Raw genomic sequence first — 14,706 nt, forward strand, 5'->3', positions numbered from 1 at the left:
CCAAGTCCAAGTCCAAGCCCAATAACATATCCAGTCAAATCCACCTTCATTTAAAAGCTTAAGCTAATGAGTTATGAGCCAACATAGGTATATTAATTGTTCTACACCACTTTGATTCTCCGATGTGGGATTTCTTTAACACAACTCACTCAAACGTGTATCCTAACAATGCTCTCGCTCGATCTGCGGTGCTTGGCAAAGCTTTTGGTGTTCCTCGAAGTGAAGAAGTCAAATAAGAGGGAAAAGTCATAGGGTATAAGACTAAATAAAAAGGGGAAAATAACAGGAAAAAAGAATAGAGAGTTTATGCGAAAAGGGGCTATATGAAAACGAGCATATTATAGTTCCGATTCCTAGTACAAATTTAATGATAGTCTAAATCGTTTTTATATTTATATCTTGTGTAATCAAATAATTACATAGAAAATGTGTATGTGTATGCGATAATAGGAAACCAACGTGATTGGGCTATTTACTGAGATGGTACTCATATAACAAGATGATAAGTGGAAAAGGACTAAAAATGCCACAAACATATTGTATTTGTATCAATTCAGTCATAAACCTTTCAATTGTGTCGATTTAGTATTAAACCTTTTGCATGTGTGTCAATTGAATCCATCCGATCAATTTTGGCAAGAAATAATTGACGTTGTACGTCGGCCATCCTTTGTGGCATGATTGGCACTAACGTGACATTTTTCTAATATATTTGAATTTTTATTATTTTATTATTATTTTCATTTTGGCTGATGGCCGGCCATTAGTCAAGGGCCGCCTTGCCCAAAGCCGGCGGGGCTTGGGGCAAGGTGGCCTTGCCAAAGGCCAATGAGGGTGAAATTTTTAAATTTTTTAAATATTAATTGAAAATGTCCACGTCGGTGTAGGTTACGCCGCGTTGAACGGACGGTGTCCATGTCACGAATTTATGCCAAAATTGGCATGATGGACTCATTTGGTACAAATATAGAAGGTTTATGACTAAATTAACACAATTCAAAGATTTAGGACTGAATTGGTACCAATGCAATAGGTTTATGATTTTTTGGGTATTTCTCCCGATGATAAGTATTATAATTCTATTTATTAGAATAGCTCTAATGGAAATAGCGAGCAAGTTCAACTGATAAATTGTTTTTTTTTTTTCCGGTTATTTAGTAATATACATTGTTCATATCATAACACACATGGATTTTAATAGAATTTTCCCAGTTAGGAATTTAAAGATAGAGAAATAGAGAAATGATCACATATCTAAATTGCACCATAATTGCTAAAATGGCCCCAAAGAAACTTGTAAAATTAAGGGATAACTACACAAATAGTCCTTGAACTTTGGTTTAATGTGCAATGTCGTTCTTTAATTTTTAATTTGTTCAATGTGGTCACTGAACTTTTGATACATGTTCAATTTAGTCCTTGAATTATATGTAAATGTTCACGACCACATCGAACAAATTAGAAATTTAGGGATGGAATTGCACATAAAGCTAAAATTTCGAAACCATATTGAACAAATTAAAAGTTCACGGATTAAATTGCACATTGAAGCAAAAATCATGGACCATTTATGTTATTTTCCTTAAAATTAGGGAAATTAATCGCCCTGAGTTGTCAAAAGAATAACTTTTAGAGATCATAAATTATTATAGCCAGATTAACTAATGTGTTAGTACTTTTTTTTGGTCGAAATGTATTAGTACTTAAAGCAATACAAGTTTTGGTTTTTTCACTTTTGGAATTCAAAATATACCTCTAGAGTTTTATTCTGCACAACTACCTCAAAACATCAAATATAGAATTATCTTTTATAATTCTTTAAGACTTATTCCATTTTCATAGAAAAGTCAGAAAGACCTTTGGGGTGGCTCTATACCTCCCCGAGGAGGTCGCGGTTCGACTACAAGAAATTCACATATTCATGTTTTGACGACAAGAAAAGTAATGATGTTTGTGATGTAAAGTGTAATTTTGCCATGGAAAGCAGGATGTAATTAAGCTCACATGATACACCCTAAATACTTATTTCAGTGTTTCCTTTCCGCAAAAACCCTAAAGCGGGGAAAGTTATAGCAATGTTGGAAGAATAAAGGGATAATTCCTAGTTAACATATGGGTGCTGATTTTTTTTTTTAAAAAGAAACTTTTTACCCTCAAATTTATACTCTTCATATTTATACTCTTCAAATCTTCTTCACGTTGGTTCCACAACCTTCTTAGAATAGAGAAGAAAAGACAGTGAAAACGGACGATGTTTTTCTGCTCCTCTCCCGAATACGAAATTAGTGGACGAATGCTCTCTCAAGATTGCTTTGAGCATTTAATCTATGGAAATTAAGGTACGTTTTGTCGCATGATGTACTCTTTTTGATCAGTGATTCAAAAGATTATGGGCATATTTTTCGTATTTTCTCGTGTATTATTTTGGAATCCATTTCCAACACGTTTCGATGCAGTGAGGTCAAGAATGAAAAGCAACTTTTCACAAACAATTGAATAAATAGCAAATAGCGTTTACATTGGACTTGACTTGATATATGGAGGAAATAGTAATTTTAAAATACCCTAATTTGTTTAAATTAGATCCGATGACAATAATGTTCCTAAAAACATCGATGGATCACACCTCTCGGGGACCATTGAAGAGGCAATCGCTTGCGTGTACCGCGATTCAAAATGAAGATTGATTGAAGGCATCACCCGCCTAGTCCGAGTATCATTTGCCCTTCAATCCGAAATTCTAGCCTATCTCCATGCTCTCCACCACTTTGTTGATCGACCTGAAATGAAACTAACGCTAGAGTCCAATTGTTCAATCTTGTTAAGCTGTCTGAAAGATTCTTGCCTCTGTCCTTGAGATGTTGAGCCACTTATTACTGACTGTGTTGGAATCTTGGCCATTTTTGAGAATCTAAATTTTGCCCACTGCCCCTGTGACTCAAATAGACTAGCAGACTGGATTGTAAAGGCCTCTCGAGATGCAAGGCTCTCCCCCTGAACTGGGTTTCTAACTCCCCTTCCCCTCTTTGGGAAATCTGGTGTTTTGATGTCCCCTATTCTTGTAAGTGTGCTCGAGTTTAATGAAATGAAATTCCCATTTTCGACCAAAACAAAAATTGTTATTGCTTTCTTGTTACTACAGGTTGGTACAACCCATTGAGCCCACGCCACAAATTCATGGGCCTCCTTTGGGTCCGAAGGACGGCCACAACCCTTTTTTTCTCTGATTCAACAACAAGAAAGAAATGCGACCCCGGCGACAGTCCCCAACCCTCGTCGGCGACAAAGGGAGTAGTGGCGCCGGTGCCCCTTCTTGCCATCACGCTTAGACGATTTTTTTTTTTTTTTTTTTTTTGCGTTTTGACATTTTCCTTTCTTCTCGATTTTTTATTTTTTATTTTTATTTTTATTTTTTGAGAGTGGTGCTTATTTGGCACTATATCAAGTGCCACTTGTGCAATCATTAAATAAAATTAAGAAAAATAATACACTCCATGGAAAATTGACAGTGCTGATGGAAGAACTAACATGGAGGATCACTTACAAGTTTTCGGGACTTAATCAGATGCACGAATAAAATATTTTTAGGACTCAAGTGCCGAATCGACACAAAGTTTAGGACTCATGCTGTAATTATCCCTTGAAAACACTATGCGCCGTATAGCTGTTCACATAAACAAAAATTGATATGCTTGGGTTCAGGAAGAGGAATTGGATTTTGCGGGCCATTAGTTACTGGAGATATTCTTTGCTCTTCATCGATTAGCGACTTAGAAAATCCAAAATCAAAGAGAAGTGGCTAAATGTAGCACGATCACATAGGCTAAGCTCCTACAGATAAGAGTATTCAAACGGTGACACCATGACTAGTTAGAGCGTCAATGTCACCTTACTAGGGGAGAATTATCTAAAAAGTCCCAAATCTATTATAATTATGTCAATTTAGTACTAAACTTTTTTTGCCAATTTAGTACTAAACTTTTTGTATTTATACTAATTCAATCAATTCAGTCAATTTTTATATTTTATAGTTTTTTTGTCCCCTAGTACTTAGGTTCGACGAGGGTTGCCAGCTCTAGGTGAGGCGGACGGCCACGACACCTCACCATATCTAGCGGAGCGAGGGTGACGGTCTCCCCCGACCTAGTCGAGAGAGGCCACGACGCCCACGCTTGTGGCGGTGAGGGTCAGCCGGTGACCCTCGTGGGGGTAAGTCTAGGAAAAAAAAAATCCAAAAAAAAAAAAAAAAAAAAAATATAAAAAATTAAAAAAACATAAATAAAAAATTATTTTAAAAAATCCACGTCGGCCCCGGCTAGCAAAAATCGTTCGGATGGATTGAGTTGGCACAAATTGAAAAAGGTTTAGGATTGAATTGACAAAAAAAACTTATAACCGAATTGACACAATTACAATAAGTTTAGAACTCTTTTGGTCACTTCCCCCGCCTCCTTTACAAGATCTCTCCAATGCAACATAAGGCTTGGGTGTTAGAAGCACCCTTCATTAATGGGGTCAATGTCTTTGTCAGTAGATGTGTGGTTCGGGGGCGAACTAACTGGCAAATCTATCCAATGTGTGAATGGAATGATTCCGAAATGACAAGCTGGGAGAAAATGCGTAACTCCGAGCAAGCTTCTAAGATGGAAAATGCGGTGGAAATGGATCAAATCATACACTTAATAAAGAGAATGTTGCTAGATGAAAATAGGTCAACGTTGCCGAAGATGTTTGTACTTTAAGTAAGGTAGTTTGTAATAGCTCGAATCTTATCTCAGGTGGCAAAGGCTTTACGAAGCAATTCACAAATAAGACCCACTCCCAAATAGTTACCACTAGAGCACTCTTGGTGGCTTGGCTCGTGTGCAACAGGCCAAGTTATTTGTCCATTTAGACCGATCCAATACTAAGCCTCAAGGTACCTAAGTACACATAACAGTAGCCTTCCAATTTCATAACCATATATCGTTAAAATAAAAGATGTCTTTTTTAAGTTAATCCCAGCTTTACATAGATAACCCAATTCTCTCCCCCAATTCAATGTCCAATTCCATTCCATCTCAGCCTATTTGCCTCCTAAAGTCTAGCCAGATGCTATACCTTGTTTGAGAAGATTCTTGTGGTCATCACTTGTGAAGTTACGAGAGTTCCTCTTTTCTCAAAGCTAAGTTAGATATGAGTTTTTCAGTCACAAGAGATTCCTCTTTTCTCAAAACTAGGTAAGAGATTCCTCTTTGCCAAAGATAAGAATAAAGACCTTCCTGTGGTCATGATTTTGCTCAAAGCTAGGTTAGATATGAGGAGAAGATTCCTCTTTCCATTGAGATGACAATCGTGGATGTTGATGATGGGAGTGAGATTTTGAAGTTGATATTATTTGTGGGGCAACAGCAAAGGCACCACAGATTGTTTTCCATATATGGTAGAGAGTACCTGCTATGCGTTTCCATTTTGATAGAAAGCCGTTCGTACAGAATCCCATCAAGGTGCTCTCTGCGTCTTGTCCCCTAAAAGTAAAACTGAAACGACTGCGGCCCTCAGTAGTACCCGGCTGGTAGTGCTTGTTCATAACCGCAATGGCATGGGGGTGGACCTTGGTTTCGTCCTCCATTGAAAATGACTTTTCTCATAGGGCAAAAACTACGTTGTGCCACAACCCTACAAATAAAGCAAACTATTTACAATAACTTGAAAAATATTAAATCTATTACACTTTGACTAATTCACTCTTAGAACTTTCAATTTAGCCAATTGAGTCTTAAATGATTATACGCTTTGTCAATTGAATCTATCCAGCTAATTTTAGCTAGAAATCGACAACGTGGACGCCGATAGTATCACGTAAGACCAACGGAACTAATGTGGATAATTTTGTAATTTTTAAACAAATTAGATTTCTTTTTTTCCTCTTTTCTTTTACTTTCTTTTTTCTGGAAACATGGGCAACTTTTTCAAGAACGCCATTTTAAAGCTAATTTCAACTTCTGCATCAACTGAAACTCAATGATAACTTTAGGGCATTGTAAAGAGAGTTTGTTGATGAGAAAAAAAAATCTTTTTAGTGAAGGGTTTTCAGAGTGAGTTTATACAAGACATACTCATCCTCGACCTTCTACTCTCCTCTTGGGGAGGGGAACTTAGACATACTTTAGTTTCAGAAATTTGGATTGACAAGAGGAACCTTCATCCAAAGTGTTTTTACCCAAAGGCAAATAATGTTTAGGGATATGCACATAAAACATTTTGTGAAGCAATGTCCAAAGTGAAAACTAGAAAAAGCATCAGAATTGAGGAGTGCACGGACCGGTCTAAGGGTGGTGATCTTGCCTCATCGGAGAAGGTAGACACAACCCCAGACACGTTGATATCGGTATCGGGCAACCCCAACCATGTCGAAGCTCGGGTTCGATGACCCTAGGCAACGAACTGCCGAGGTCACCTGACCCCAAGAAGTGTCTCTGGCTCACCTAAGTTGTTAGCGACTTGGGCGATATAAGTTTTCTACTAGGGTCATCCCCTGACCCCAACCATGCCAACGCCAGGATAGTACAAAGGATCATGGTGATGGCAGGGACCGCCTGCCACCGCCTCTATCTCTCTACGGACTTCTACCTTCTGAAGATAAAGTAAGGGTATAGCATCGAAGTTATGTAGTTTCTTAAAAGTAAGCTTAGAATATCATAGGTGTTGACTCAGTAAGCTTAACTTTAATTACTTGATGTGCTTGACATATGTAATTAAATAAATGAATACATGTGATGAGAATGGAATTTCATTTGAATATTACTGAGATTTGCATGTAATGACCGGTGGGAGCCACGACGGCCCTCGCCTTACATAGATCCGTGTGATGGGAATGGAAATTTCATTTAAATATTACTGAGATTTGCATATAACGGCTAGTGAGAGCTGCAACGACGCTCGCCTCGTATAGATCTGGCATGGCAAGGACGTCGCGGCCCTTGCTGGTCATTGCCGAGGCCTCGACGACGCCCATCGGCCATTTGAGGAAGGAGAATAGTGGGAAAAAAAAAAAGAAAAGAAGAGAAAAAAATTCATAAAATGTTTTAACAAAATTGCAATAATAATCCATGATAACAGTGGCATTGCCATGTGGGATGGCCAGTGTCCACATAATCGATTTCCGGCTAAAATCGATCGAAAAGACTATTTTGGCAAATATAAAAAAGCTTAGGACTAAATTGATCAAATTAAAAAGTTAAAGATTGAATTGGCAACTGTATAATATGTGGAGGGAGAAGAACAGTATAAATCCCAAAAGTTATATATAATGCTCACTTTGGTACCAAAAGTTTCATTTGGTTCATTTAAGTGCCAAGTTTTTTAAAAAACAATCGTTTGAGTGCCAACTCTAATATGCATTGCCAGAAATTCGACATGGCATTTTTCTATTAATATTTAAAGCTAATGTAGCTTGCCGAAGGTCCAGTTAGCAATAAAAAAAAAGATAAATATTGATTTTTTTAAAACACAAAGTTAATTACTTTAAAAAACAAATAAAAAATAAAAAAAAAAAAAAAATGACATGTCCAATCGAGGTTCTAAAATTTGTCATGAAAATGAAATTGAATCCTAAAACTTACAACAAGTGTAATCAAGTCTTAAAATTTATCAAATTAGTGTAAACGAGTCCTTCAGTTAATTCCGAAAAATGATGAATTTTTTAATATTTTCTCTCTCCTACGTGATAATGAGGTGGCTAAGACGGTTTGGTTCCCATTTGATTTTTAATACAACTTTTATTCATATTATGTTTTAAAAAAGCGAAGTTAACAAAATTTCTTTAAAATTCAATTATTTATTTATAATAAATTGAAAAATAAGTTTAAAATATAACAAAAAAGCTACAAATTAAAAAAAAATAACGGGGATAGATAACCAGGCTGCGAGGGCTTGCATAGCCTTCTTTGTTGCTTCCCCACCATTGCTGGCAATGGTCGATGAGGTGGACAACGGCCACTCGGGGTCGTCGAGCCCCGGCCAAGGACCGATAACTTCCACCGGCCACGGGCGAGGATCGCCCTCGCCTGATCTAGGGTAGGGCCTTCACTCTTGCTCATATTTGAGGCTCGACGACCCCCACCGGCCATGCCCCACCTCGTCGACCGCTGTTGATGATGGTGGGGTGGCGACGGTAAGGGCTCAAATAAACTTTAAGGTTTTTTGTTAATTTTTTAGGAAAATTTTCAATTTATTTTAAATAAAAATTTTATTTTAAAATAATTGTTTAATTTTTCTTTTTTAAAATCTAATTTCATTTTTATTTTTTTAAAATTTAGAAGTCCATGTGGACTTAATTTTTTTTTTAAAAATATCATTTAATAATTAAAAATTAAATTCAAAATGCCACTTATTAATTTTGGATGGATTTTCTAGCCCGAGGCACTAAGGTGATCGTTTTATCTTCGATTTGACACTTAACGAAAAAAATTAATTTAAAATACCACGTATTAATGCACCGTTGAAGTGAAGATATACTTTCGCCAAGAAAAAGAAGTGAACATGAAGACAATAACGAAAAAATGTATAATTTATTTTCTTGCCAAAGTTAGAATAATCGGTTTGTTTCTTAAGCTTGAAAGAGTCGATGATCCATTTATTCTCGCGTGGTTTTCGTTCGATTAATTGGCAGTTCGGTGTTTGCATCTTTTCCGGTAAAAAAAAATTGGGAATCTTAAAAAGGTCATCGGCCTTAAAGCTGAGGGACGTCGTACGGACTTGACTAGTAAACACATGACTATTGTTACATGTCCTGTTCTTGGCAATTGAATTAGCGATTAGACTTGGTCAGTTTACTTGGGTCCCACTACAAGCGAGTGAGCTTCCCCTTTCTTGTGCAGTCGTCCGCGAAGAAAATTATCCAAAAACTTTTAAATTTATTGCACTTTGTTAACTGATTCCTAAATTTTTCTATTTCAATAATTAAGTCATAAATATTTTCATATTTTTTCAATTGAGTCTATCCGTTCAATTTTAGCCGGAAATCGTTGACGTGGATGCTAAATGTCCTCGGTGACAAGACAGACGTTGACGTGAATAATTTTTAATAATATCAGCAAGGGTGACCGGCGACCCTCACCGGCTATGGGCGAGGGCCTTCGCGGCCTTGCTAGCTGTGAGTAAGGTGAAACTCGCCCAAATCTAGTGAGGGCCGGCCGGTAAGGCTACAACGCCCTCGCAAAACGCTATCGCAGTCTTGTCGGCCACAGGCAAGGGCACGAAGGCCCTCGCCGGATCTAGGTGAGGGTTGCCTCACCCGCAGCCGACGAGGGTCTCCAGTGAGCCTAAGTTGAAAAAAAGGAAAATAAAAATTTAAAATTCAAAAATAAAAATAAAAAATATTTAAAATATTATTATTAATTATCCACGTCAGTATCGGTTGTGCCACGTAGGACGGTCGGCGTCCACGTTAAGCATTTCCGGCCAAAATTTGACGGATGGGCTCAATTGGTAAAATGTGAAAATGTTTAGATTTTCAATTAGCAAAATTGAAATGTTTATGACTAAATTGACAAATACTAAATTGGTTTAAGACTTTTTGGAGAATTTTCTGTTGTTAATTTATTCTAGTATCGCACCAAAAATTAAAAAATTGACACACTATTACACATGGATTTAAATCAGAAAAATAATTTGGGCCGTTAGGCCTCCTCTATTTAAAAATAGAAAAAGAAAAACATTCGGAGGTGAAGCTCGAGCTCTTCTTTCCTTTTTAGCAAGCGAAATTACATATGATATTAACTACAGATAAGTATTGTGCAACTTAGGTTCTATTCGTTTCACGAAAAATGAATAAATTGAAAAATATTTTCCTAGAGATAATCGATTGTGGCGCTTACAAAAATAAATAAACGAAAAATATTCTCATCATATACGGAAATATTTAGACATGAATTGTTGTCGCTCACGAAAATATTTTCATTTGACTGGATATTTCAAGTGATACAAAAGATAATTCTTAGAAAAATACTTTTCAAATTATTTATTTTTTTGCGAAATAAGCGAAACCTTACTCTATGGTGTTTTACTTAAATGAATTTAGTCAGATTAATTACTGCATCGTTTGTGAAAGTTTGATTGTTCTTCAACAAGAAAGTGAAGCTAAAAGACAGCTTGGAAGCAACGTTGAAATGCGGAGGCCGCTTGACATGTTGAAAATTCCTCGAGATTGTTGGCGGAAGAATGTGCTTCCATTTACTTCCTCCAACCACATGAAAAATCATATTCTTGTCCAAGAAGGGACGATCACCCTAGCTCGAGACCAAACAACGGCTAGTAAGCGAGCATTTACGAAATCTTAATGAATTTGTCGGCACACCAAATGACTACCGACTGTAACTGTCTCAATTGAATTTGAAAAATCTTGTGCAGGATCTTTATGATGGCAAAAGTTTTGAGATTTCATGACGTGGGTATAGACTCGATTTATGGAGTGATAGCGCCTTGCTGGGGCAGAAATATTTAAGAGTGGGATCTAGGATGATTCGGTCAATAATTGGGAAATTTTTTTTGGTCGAATATATAATTGAGAATAAGACACTTTTAGATGCAGCATATTTCAAATAAAAAAGAAGAAGAAAGAGAAAGAAAGCAACACATTTCACTTTCTTGATTTGGAAGTCTAGAGAGAGAGAGAGAGAGGTGTGTGGGGGGGGGGGGTGGGGACTAGTATCCTTCGCCTATGACGTATCAAAGTACTGGTCCAAATCGAAAATGACAGCTAAAATTCATTGCCAGCTCTCCCTATGGGGAAAGTGTCAAATACACTAAGATACGCTTCTGTGTAGTGAAAGATGTTAGCGAACATTTGGATTTCAGAAATTGACCATTTAAGATCATTGCAAGTATCTATCCCCCATACTATTCCTAAACAGCAAAAGTATTCACCTTTGACTTTTTCGTAATAAATTTAGGTGTGGCTTTGAGAATCGAATCGTCGGCGTCGTGCCAAACTAGGGACGGCAGTTCGTGTTCAAATTGTTGGATTCGACTGAGAAATCCATGTCAGGCCATATCAGCGGCGAAAACCTCATATTTCTACTGATTAAACATACTACAAAGAAATTTCCGACCAAAAAAAAAAAAAAAACATACTACAAAGAAATCGTACATTCACGTGGCTTTCGAACTTTTCAACATCCAGTTCCGCGAAACCTATCGGATTCAGTCAGATACTGTCACCCCTTCGGCCGATACACAATCAGACACATGTGCCCTCCACCAGTCAACAGCTTACATTCTTAAGTTAAGGACTTCCTTATAAAGCTGGATACTAGAGAGCACATTTTCCTTGGTCATGTAACCACGTCATTGAATGAATCTGAGTCCCTGCACTGCATATACTAGGCCCACAAATGATAGGTCAAAAAGGAGTAATTTAGTGCAGGTGATGAAATTACACCATATCCTCTCATCATGATTTCGGGGAAAAGGAGATGAGCAAAACCCTAATTAATGAGGGAAAAGGTTGGCAAAGGAGAAACTAGTCAAGAAAGAAACAATCAAACCCCTGTTTGGCTTTCAATCTTTGGCAAGTAGAATAACTTCAAAGAGGGGGGAAAAACAAAAGAACCCTAGTAAACAATCTTGCTCCAATGGGGGTAAATTTTGTTTTTTTTTTTTCTTTCTTGAATCTTGAGCAAGAAAAATGATCACTGGACCCTTGGTTTCTCAAAGAGCCCAAGCCTGTAATCAGCCAGCCTAGACTTGTAAGCAGATCTCTTGTACTCAGACCATGTGAACTCCTTGTACAGGCTGCTCTCCCCCTCTGCCAGCAGGGAGGGCAAAGGTGCTATCTTTTCATCCAAAGCTGGCCCTCCAAAGTATATCATTGAGATCCTTGGTTGTCCATGGTCAGCCAACACCCTGTGCTTCACACTTCTGAACCTTCCATTGGTCAATACCTGAGATCAAATGGAACCCCACACACCCACATACCAAACAAAGATCTTGTCAAAACATTAGAATGGAAGACTGAGGGAGAGAGCGAGCAAGAGAGAGGTAAGAAATTACTACTCGACTGTTGTGTATGTCGAGTTTGAATCTAGACCCTCGAAATCGACAGGATCCTATACAATTGTCGAAAAGTGGAGGAACCCAACCCCGAAGTGCAAATGAAGCATGAAATGAACCTCACACATTTTGTAAGCTGTAAGTGGCCCTAGCTACAGCATAGGCCATAATCATATGCTTTTTCGCCTTGCAAGACAATGACCGTCCGACATGATCCCTTATTACCGTCGCATATATTTTATGTATCTGTATGATGTTCATAGTGTAACTCTACCATGAAAAACAAATTTGACAAATGAAAGAACTCATGCAAATCCACATTAATTTTTCCCCCCAAAGATGTTTACAAAGGGATAACAAAAGAACCAAAAAAAAAAGAAAAAAAAAAGAACTCACTAGGAAAATCATAGAGTACCTGCAAAGAATCACCAACATTGATGAAAAGGGAGGAGTGATCAGGGGGAACAGAGACCCAAGCTCCATCCGGGAGGCATATTTGGAGGCCCGACGTGTTGTTGGATCTCAGGACTGAGATTATTTGCGGGTCGGTGTGTTCCCCGAACCCGATCAAGTTGCAACCGCTCCGGCTCAATGCTTGCGGCTCCGGGCACGGCGGGTAGTGGTTCAGCCTGAAGCATGAGTCACTCGCCTCGCTCCTCAACATGCTGCTCAGTGCGTCCCTCGGCTCTATTCCGAGCCCGTCGGCCATCAGTTCCACCACTCGGAACGCCACCTGCTTCACTGCTCTCACGTAATCCTCCACTGCACGTCTGTATTTTAGTTTTGTCAACAAGAAAAAAAAAATTAGTTGATCGATTAAATAAGCAAGCGGATATTTAATTCGTACCGTTGAAGTTGACACCCATTAACATTTTAAAGATAAAAAAACTTGACAAGGTAGGCGCATCAAATTGTGCTAATTTATGCGCTTGCATTAATGATAGCTAAAAATGAAAGTTAAATGAAAAAATAGAAATGAGAAAACAAGTTATTGAACGATGAATTGTAGTGCACGTAAAAATTGCAGATATGATGACAATTGATGTACGCTTATGTTAGAAAAAGTTCAATATAATTACAGGAGAAATTCCTGGTTTCCGTGAGAAAAGGGGAGGGACAGTTTCTTGTCATCCTCACTAGAGTTGGTGTGTAGGAAGAGATATTCAATCCAGCCAACGTCGCCGTTCGGGCCAATCCGCTTGCTCCCATAACCAAAAGGGTCGGGCGGACCGGCGTTGTCCTTCTCGGACTGCGGCAAGCTGAAGAACCTGGCCGCCTCATCCTCCAACCTATCCACCACGTCCGGTGGGACCCCGTGGTTCACCACCTTGAAGAACCCGAACTCCTGGCATGCCCGGACCACGGCCGCCCCAGCGTCGGGCCTTGACAGGTCGACGATGGGGACCCCGTCGAAGATGGCGCTGCTCGGCTTGCACATCTTGATGAAGGCAAGGTGGTCTATCGTCCCTTGAGATAGAACCACCATGACTGAAGAAGCGGAAATAAGAGTTAATGAGAGACAATGAGGATGGGATGATGTGGAGCTGAGACGAGATGAGTTGGTATTTATAAATGGGTCAAGAAAAAATTTTGTTGGAGAGAGAGAAAGAGGCGTTCCATACTATAAAGAGGGGCTTAGGAGGATACGCTTTGCCTTGTTTGCAAGAACCTTCTGTCATTATAAAACAAGTTATATATTTGGTTTGACATGAGAACTACGTACTTTACCAAGTTTCCTTAATCTACCAAGTAAAATTACCATATTCGACGCCCGTATGGTCGGATCGCGAAAAAAAGAGAGAGGAAAAAATATAAAAAAAAGTCTTAAACCTTTTTTGAGGTCCACTTTTTGAATTGGCACAAATGCCAATGGGCAAAAAAAAAAGATTTATGACTCAATTAACACAAATACAATGGGTCTAAGACTTTTTTTAGTAATTTTTCCTGAAAAGTTACATGTAGATGGTAGACGACACCGTTGTAGTGCGAGCGAGCTGCTCTAGGGGACCATCGATTGTACCCGTTAAGATCCATGTCATGGGATAAGCTTAATGTGTCGACATTTATTCTTCCCAGGGTTACTGTAGAATCCTTAGTCAACTCTAGGGGTTAAAGATCATTATGGTGCTTGAACTATGACTCCTTGGTCTATAATCTTGTGTGTATGCTGCTATGAACGCCAAAAAGATCCCTTGTCTTACATTTTTCATAAGACAAAGGCTATATGTTGACATATTTCTGTAAGATTCCTATTTTCTTTGTGTCCTTTTGGTTCCCTTTGTTGTTCAAAGTCTTACTTCAAAATATGAAGATGGAATCAAATTAGAAAGAACGGATTTCAACTTCAAAATATACGCTTCTCTCAAAAAATGGAAATTGAAACATACGAATAAAAAACGAATACACTTTCATGGAAGGAATATAAAAATTTGGAAAGAATGGATTTCAATTTCCATATATTCGATCCTTCCAAAAGTGGAAATCGAAATATATAAAGAAAAGGGAAAATCATCAAAAACTCTAAACTAAGTCCATTGTGATACATTTACCCAAACTTTTTTTGTGACACTAAAAACTCTAAACTTGTATCTATGTGACACATTTACCCTAAAATTTTTCTTGTGACACCAAAAATCTCAAAATTATGCCCGTGTGGCATATTTATCCCAAATT

General features: G+C 38.1%; 1 protein-coding gene across 1 annotated transcript; it reads right to left on the reverse strand.

Moving 5' to 3' along the window:
- Nucleotides 1-11,450: 11,450 nt before the first annotated feature.
- Nucleotides 11,451-13,580, reverse strand: LOC115739578 (gibberellin 2-beta-dioxygenase-like). The gene is made up of 3 exons (XM_030672737.2): nucleotides 13,113-13,580; nucleotides 12,449-12,803; nucleotides 11,451-11,924 (listed from the first exon to the last, which is right to left on the reverse strand). The coding sequence occupies exons 1-3, from the start codon at nucleotides 13,517-13,519 to the stop codon at nucleotides 11,673-11,675; spliced, it is 1,014 nt and encodes a 337-aa protein (XP_030528597.1). The 5' UTR covers nucleotides 13,520-13,580; the 3' UTR covers nucleotides 11,451-11,672.
- Nucleotides 13,581-14,706: the final 1,126 nt, after the last annotated feature.

The sequence above is a fragment of the Rhodamnia argentea genome, chromosome 2 (genome assembly GCF_020921035.1).
Source record: "Rhodamnia argentea isolate NSW1041297 chromosome 2, ASM2092103v1, whole genome shotgun sequence".
Classification (NCBI taxonomy): Eukaryota; Viridiplantae; Streptophyta; class Magnoliopsida; order Myrtales; family Myrtaceae; genus Rhodamnia; species Rhodamnia argentea.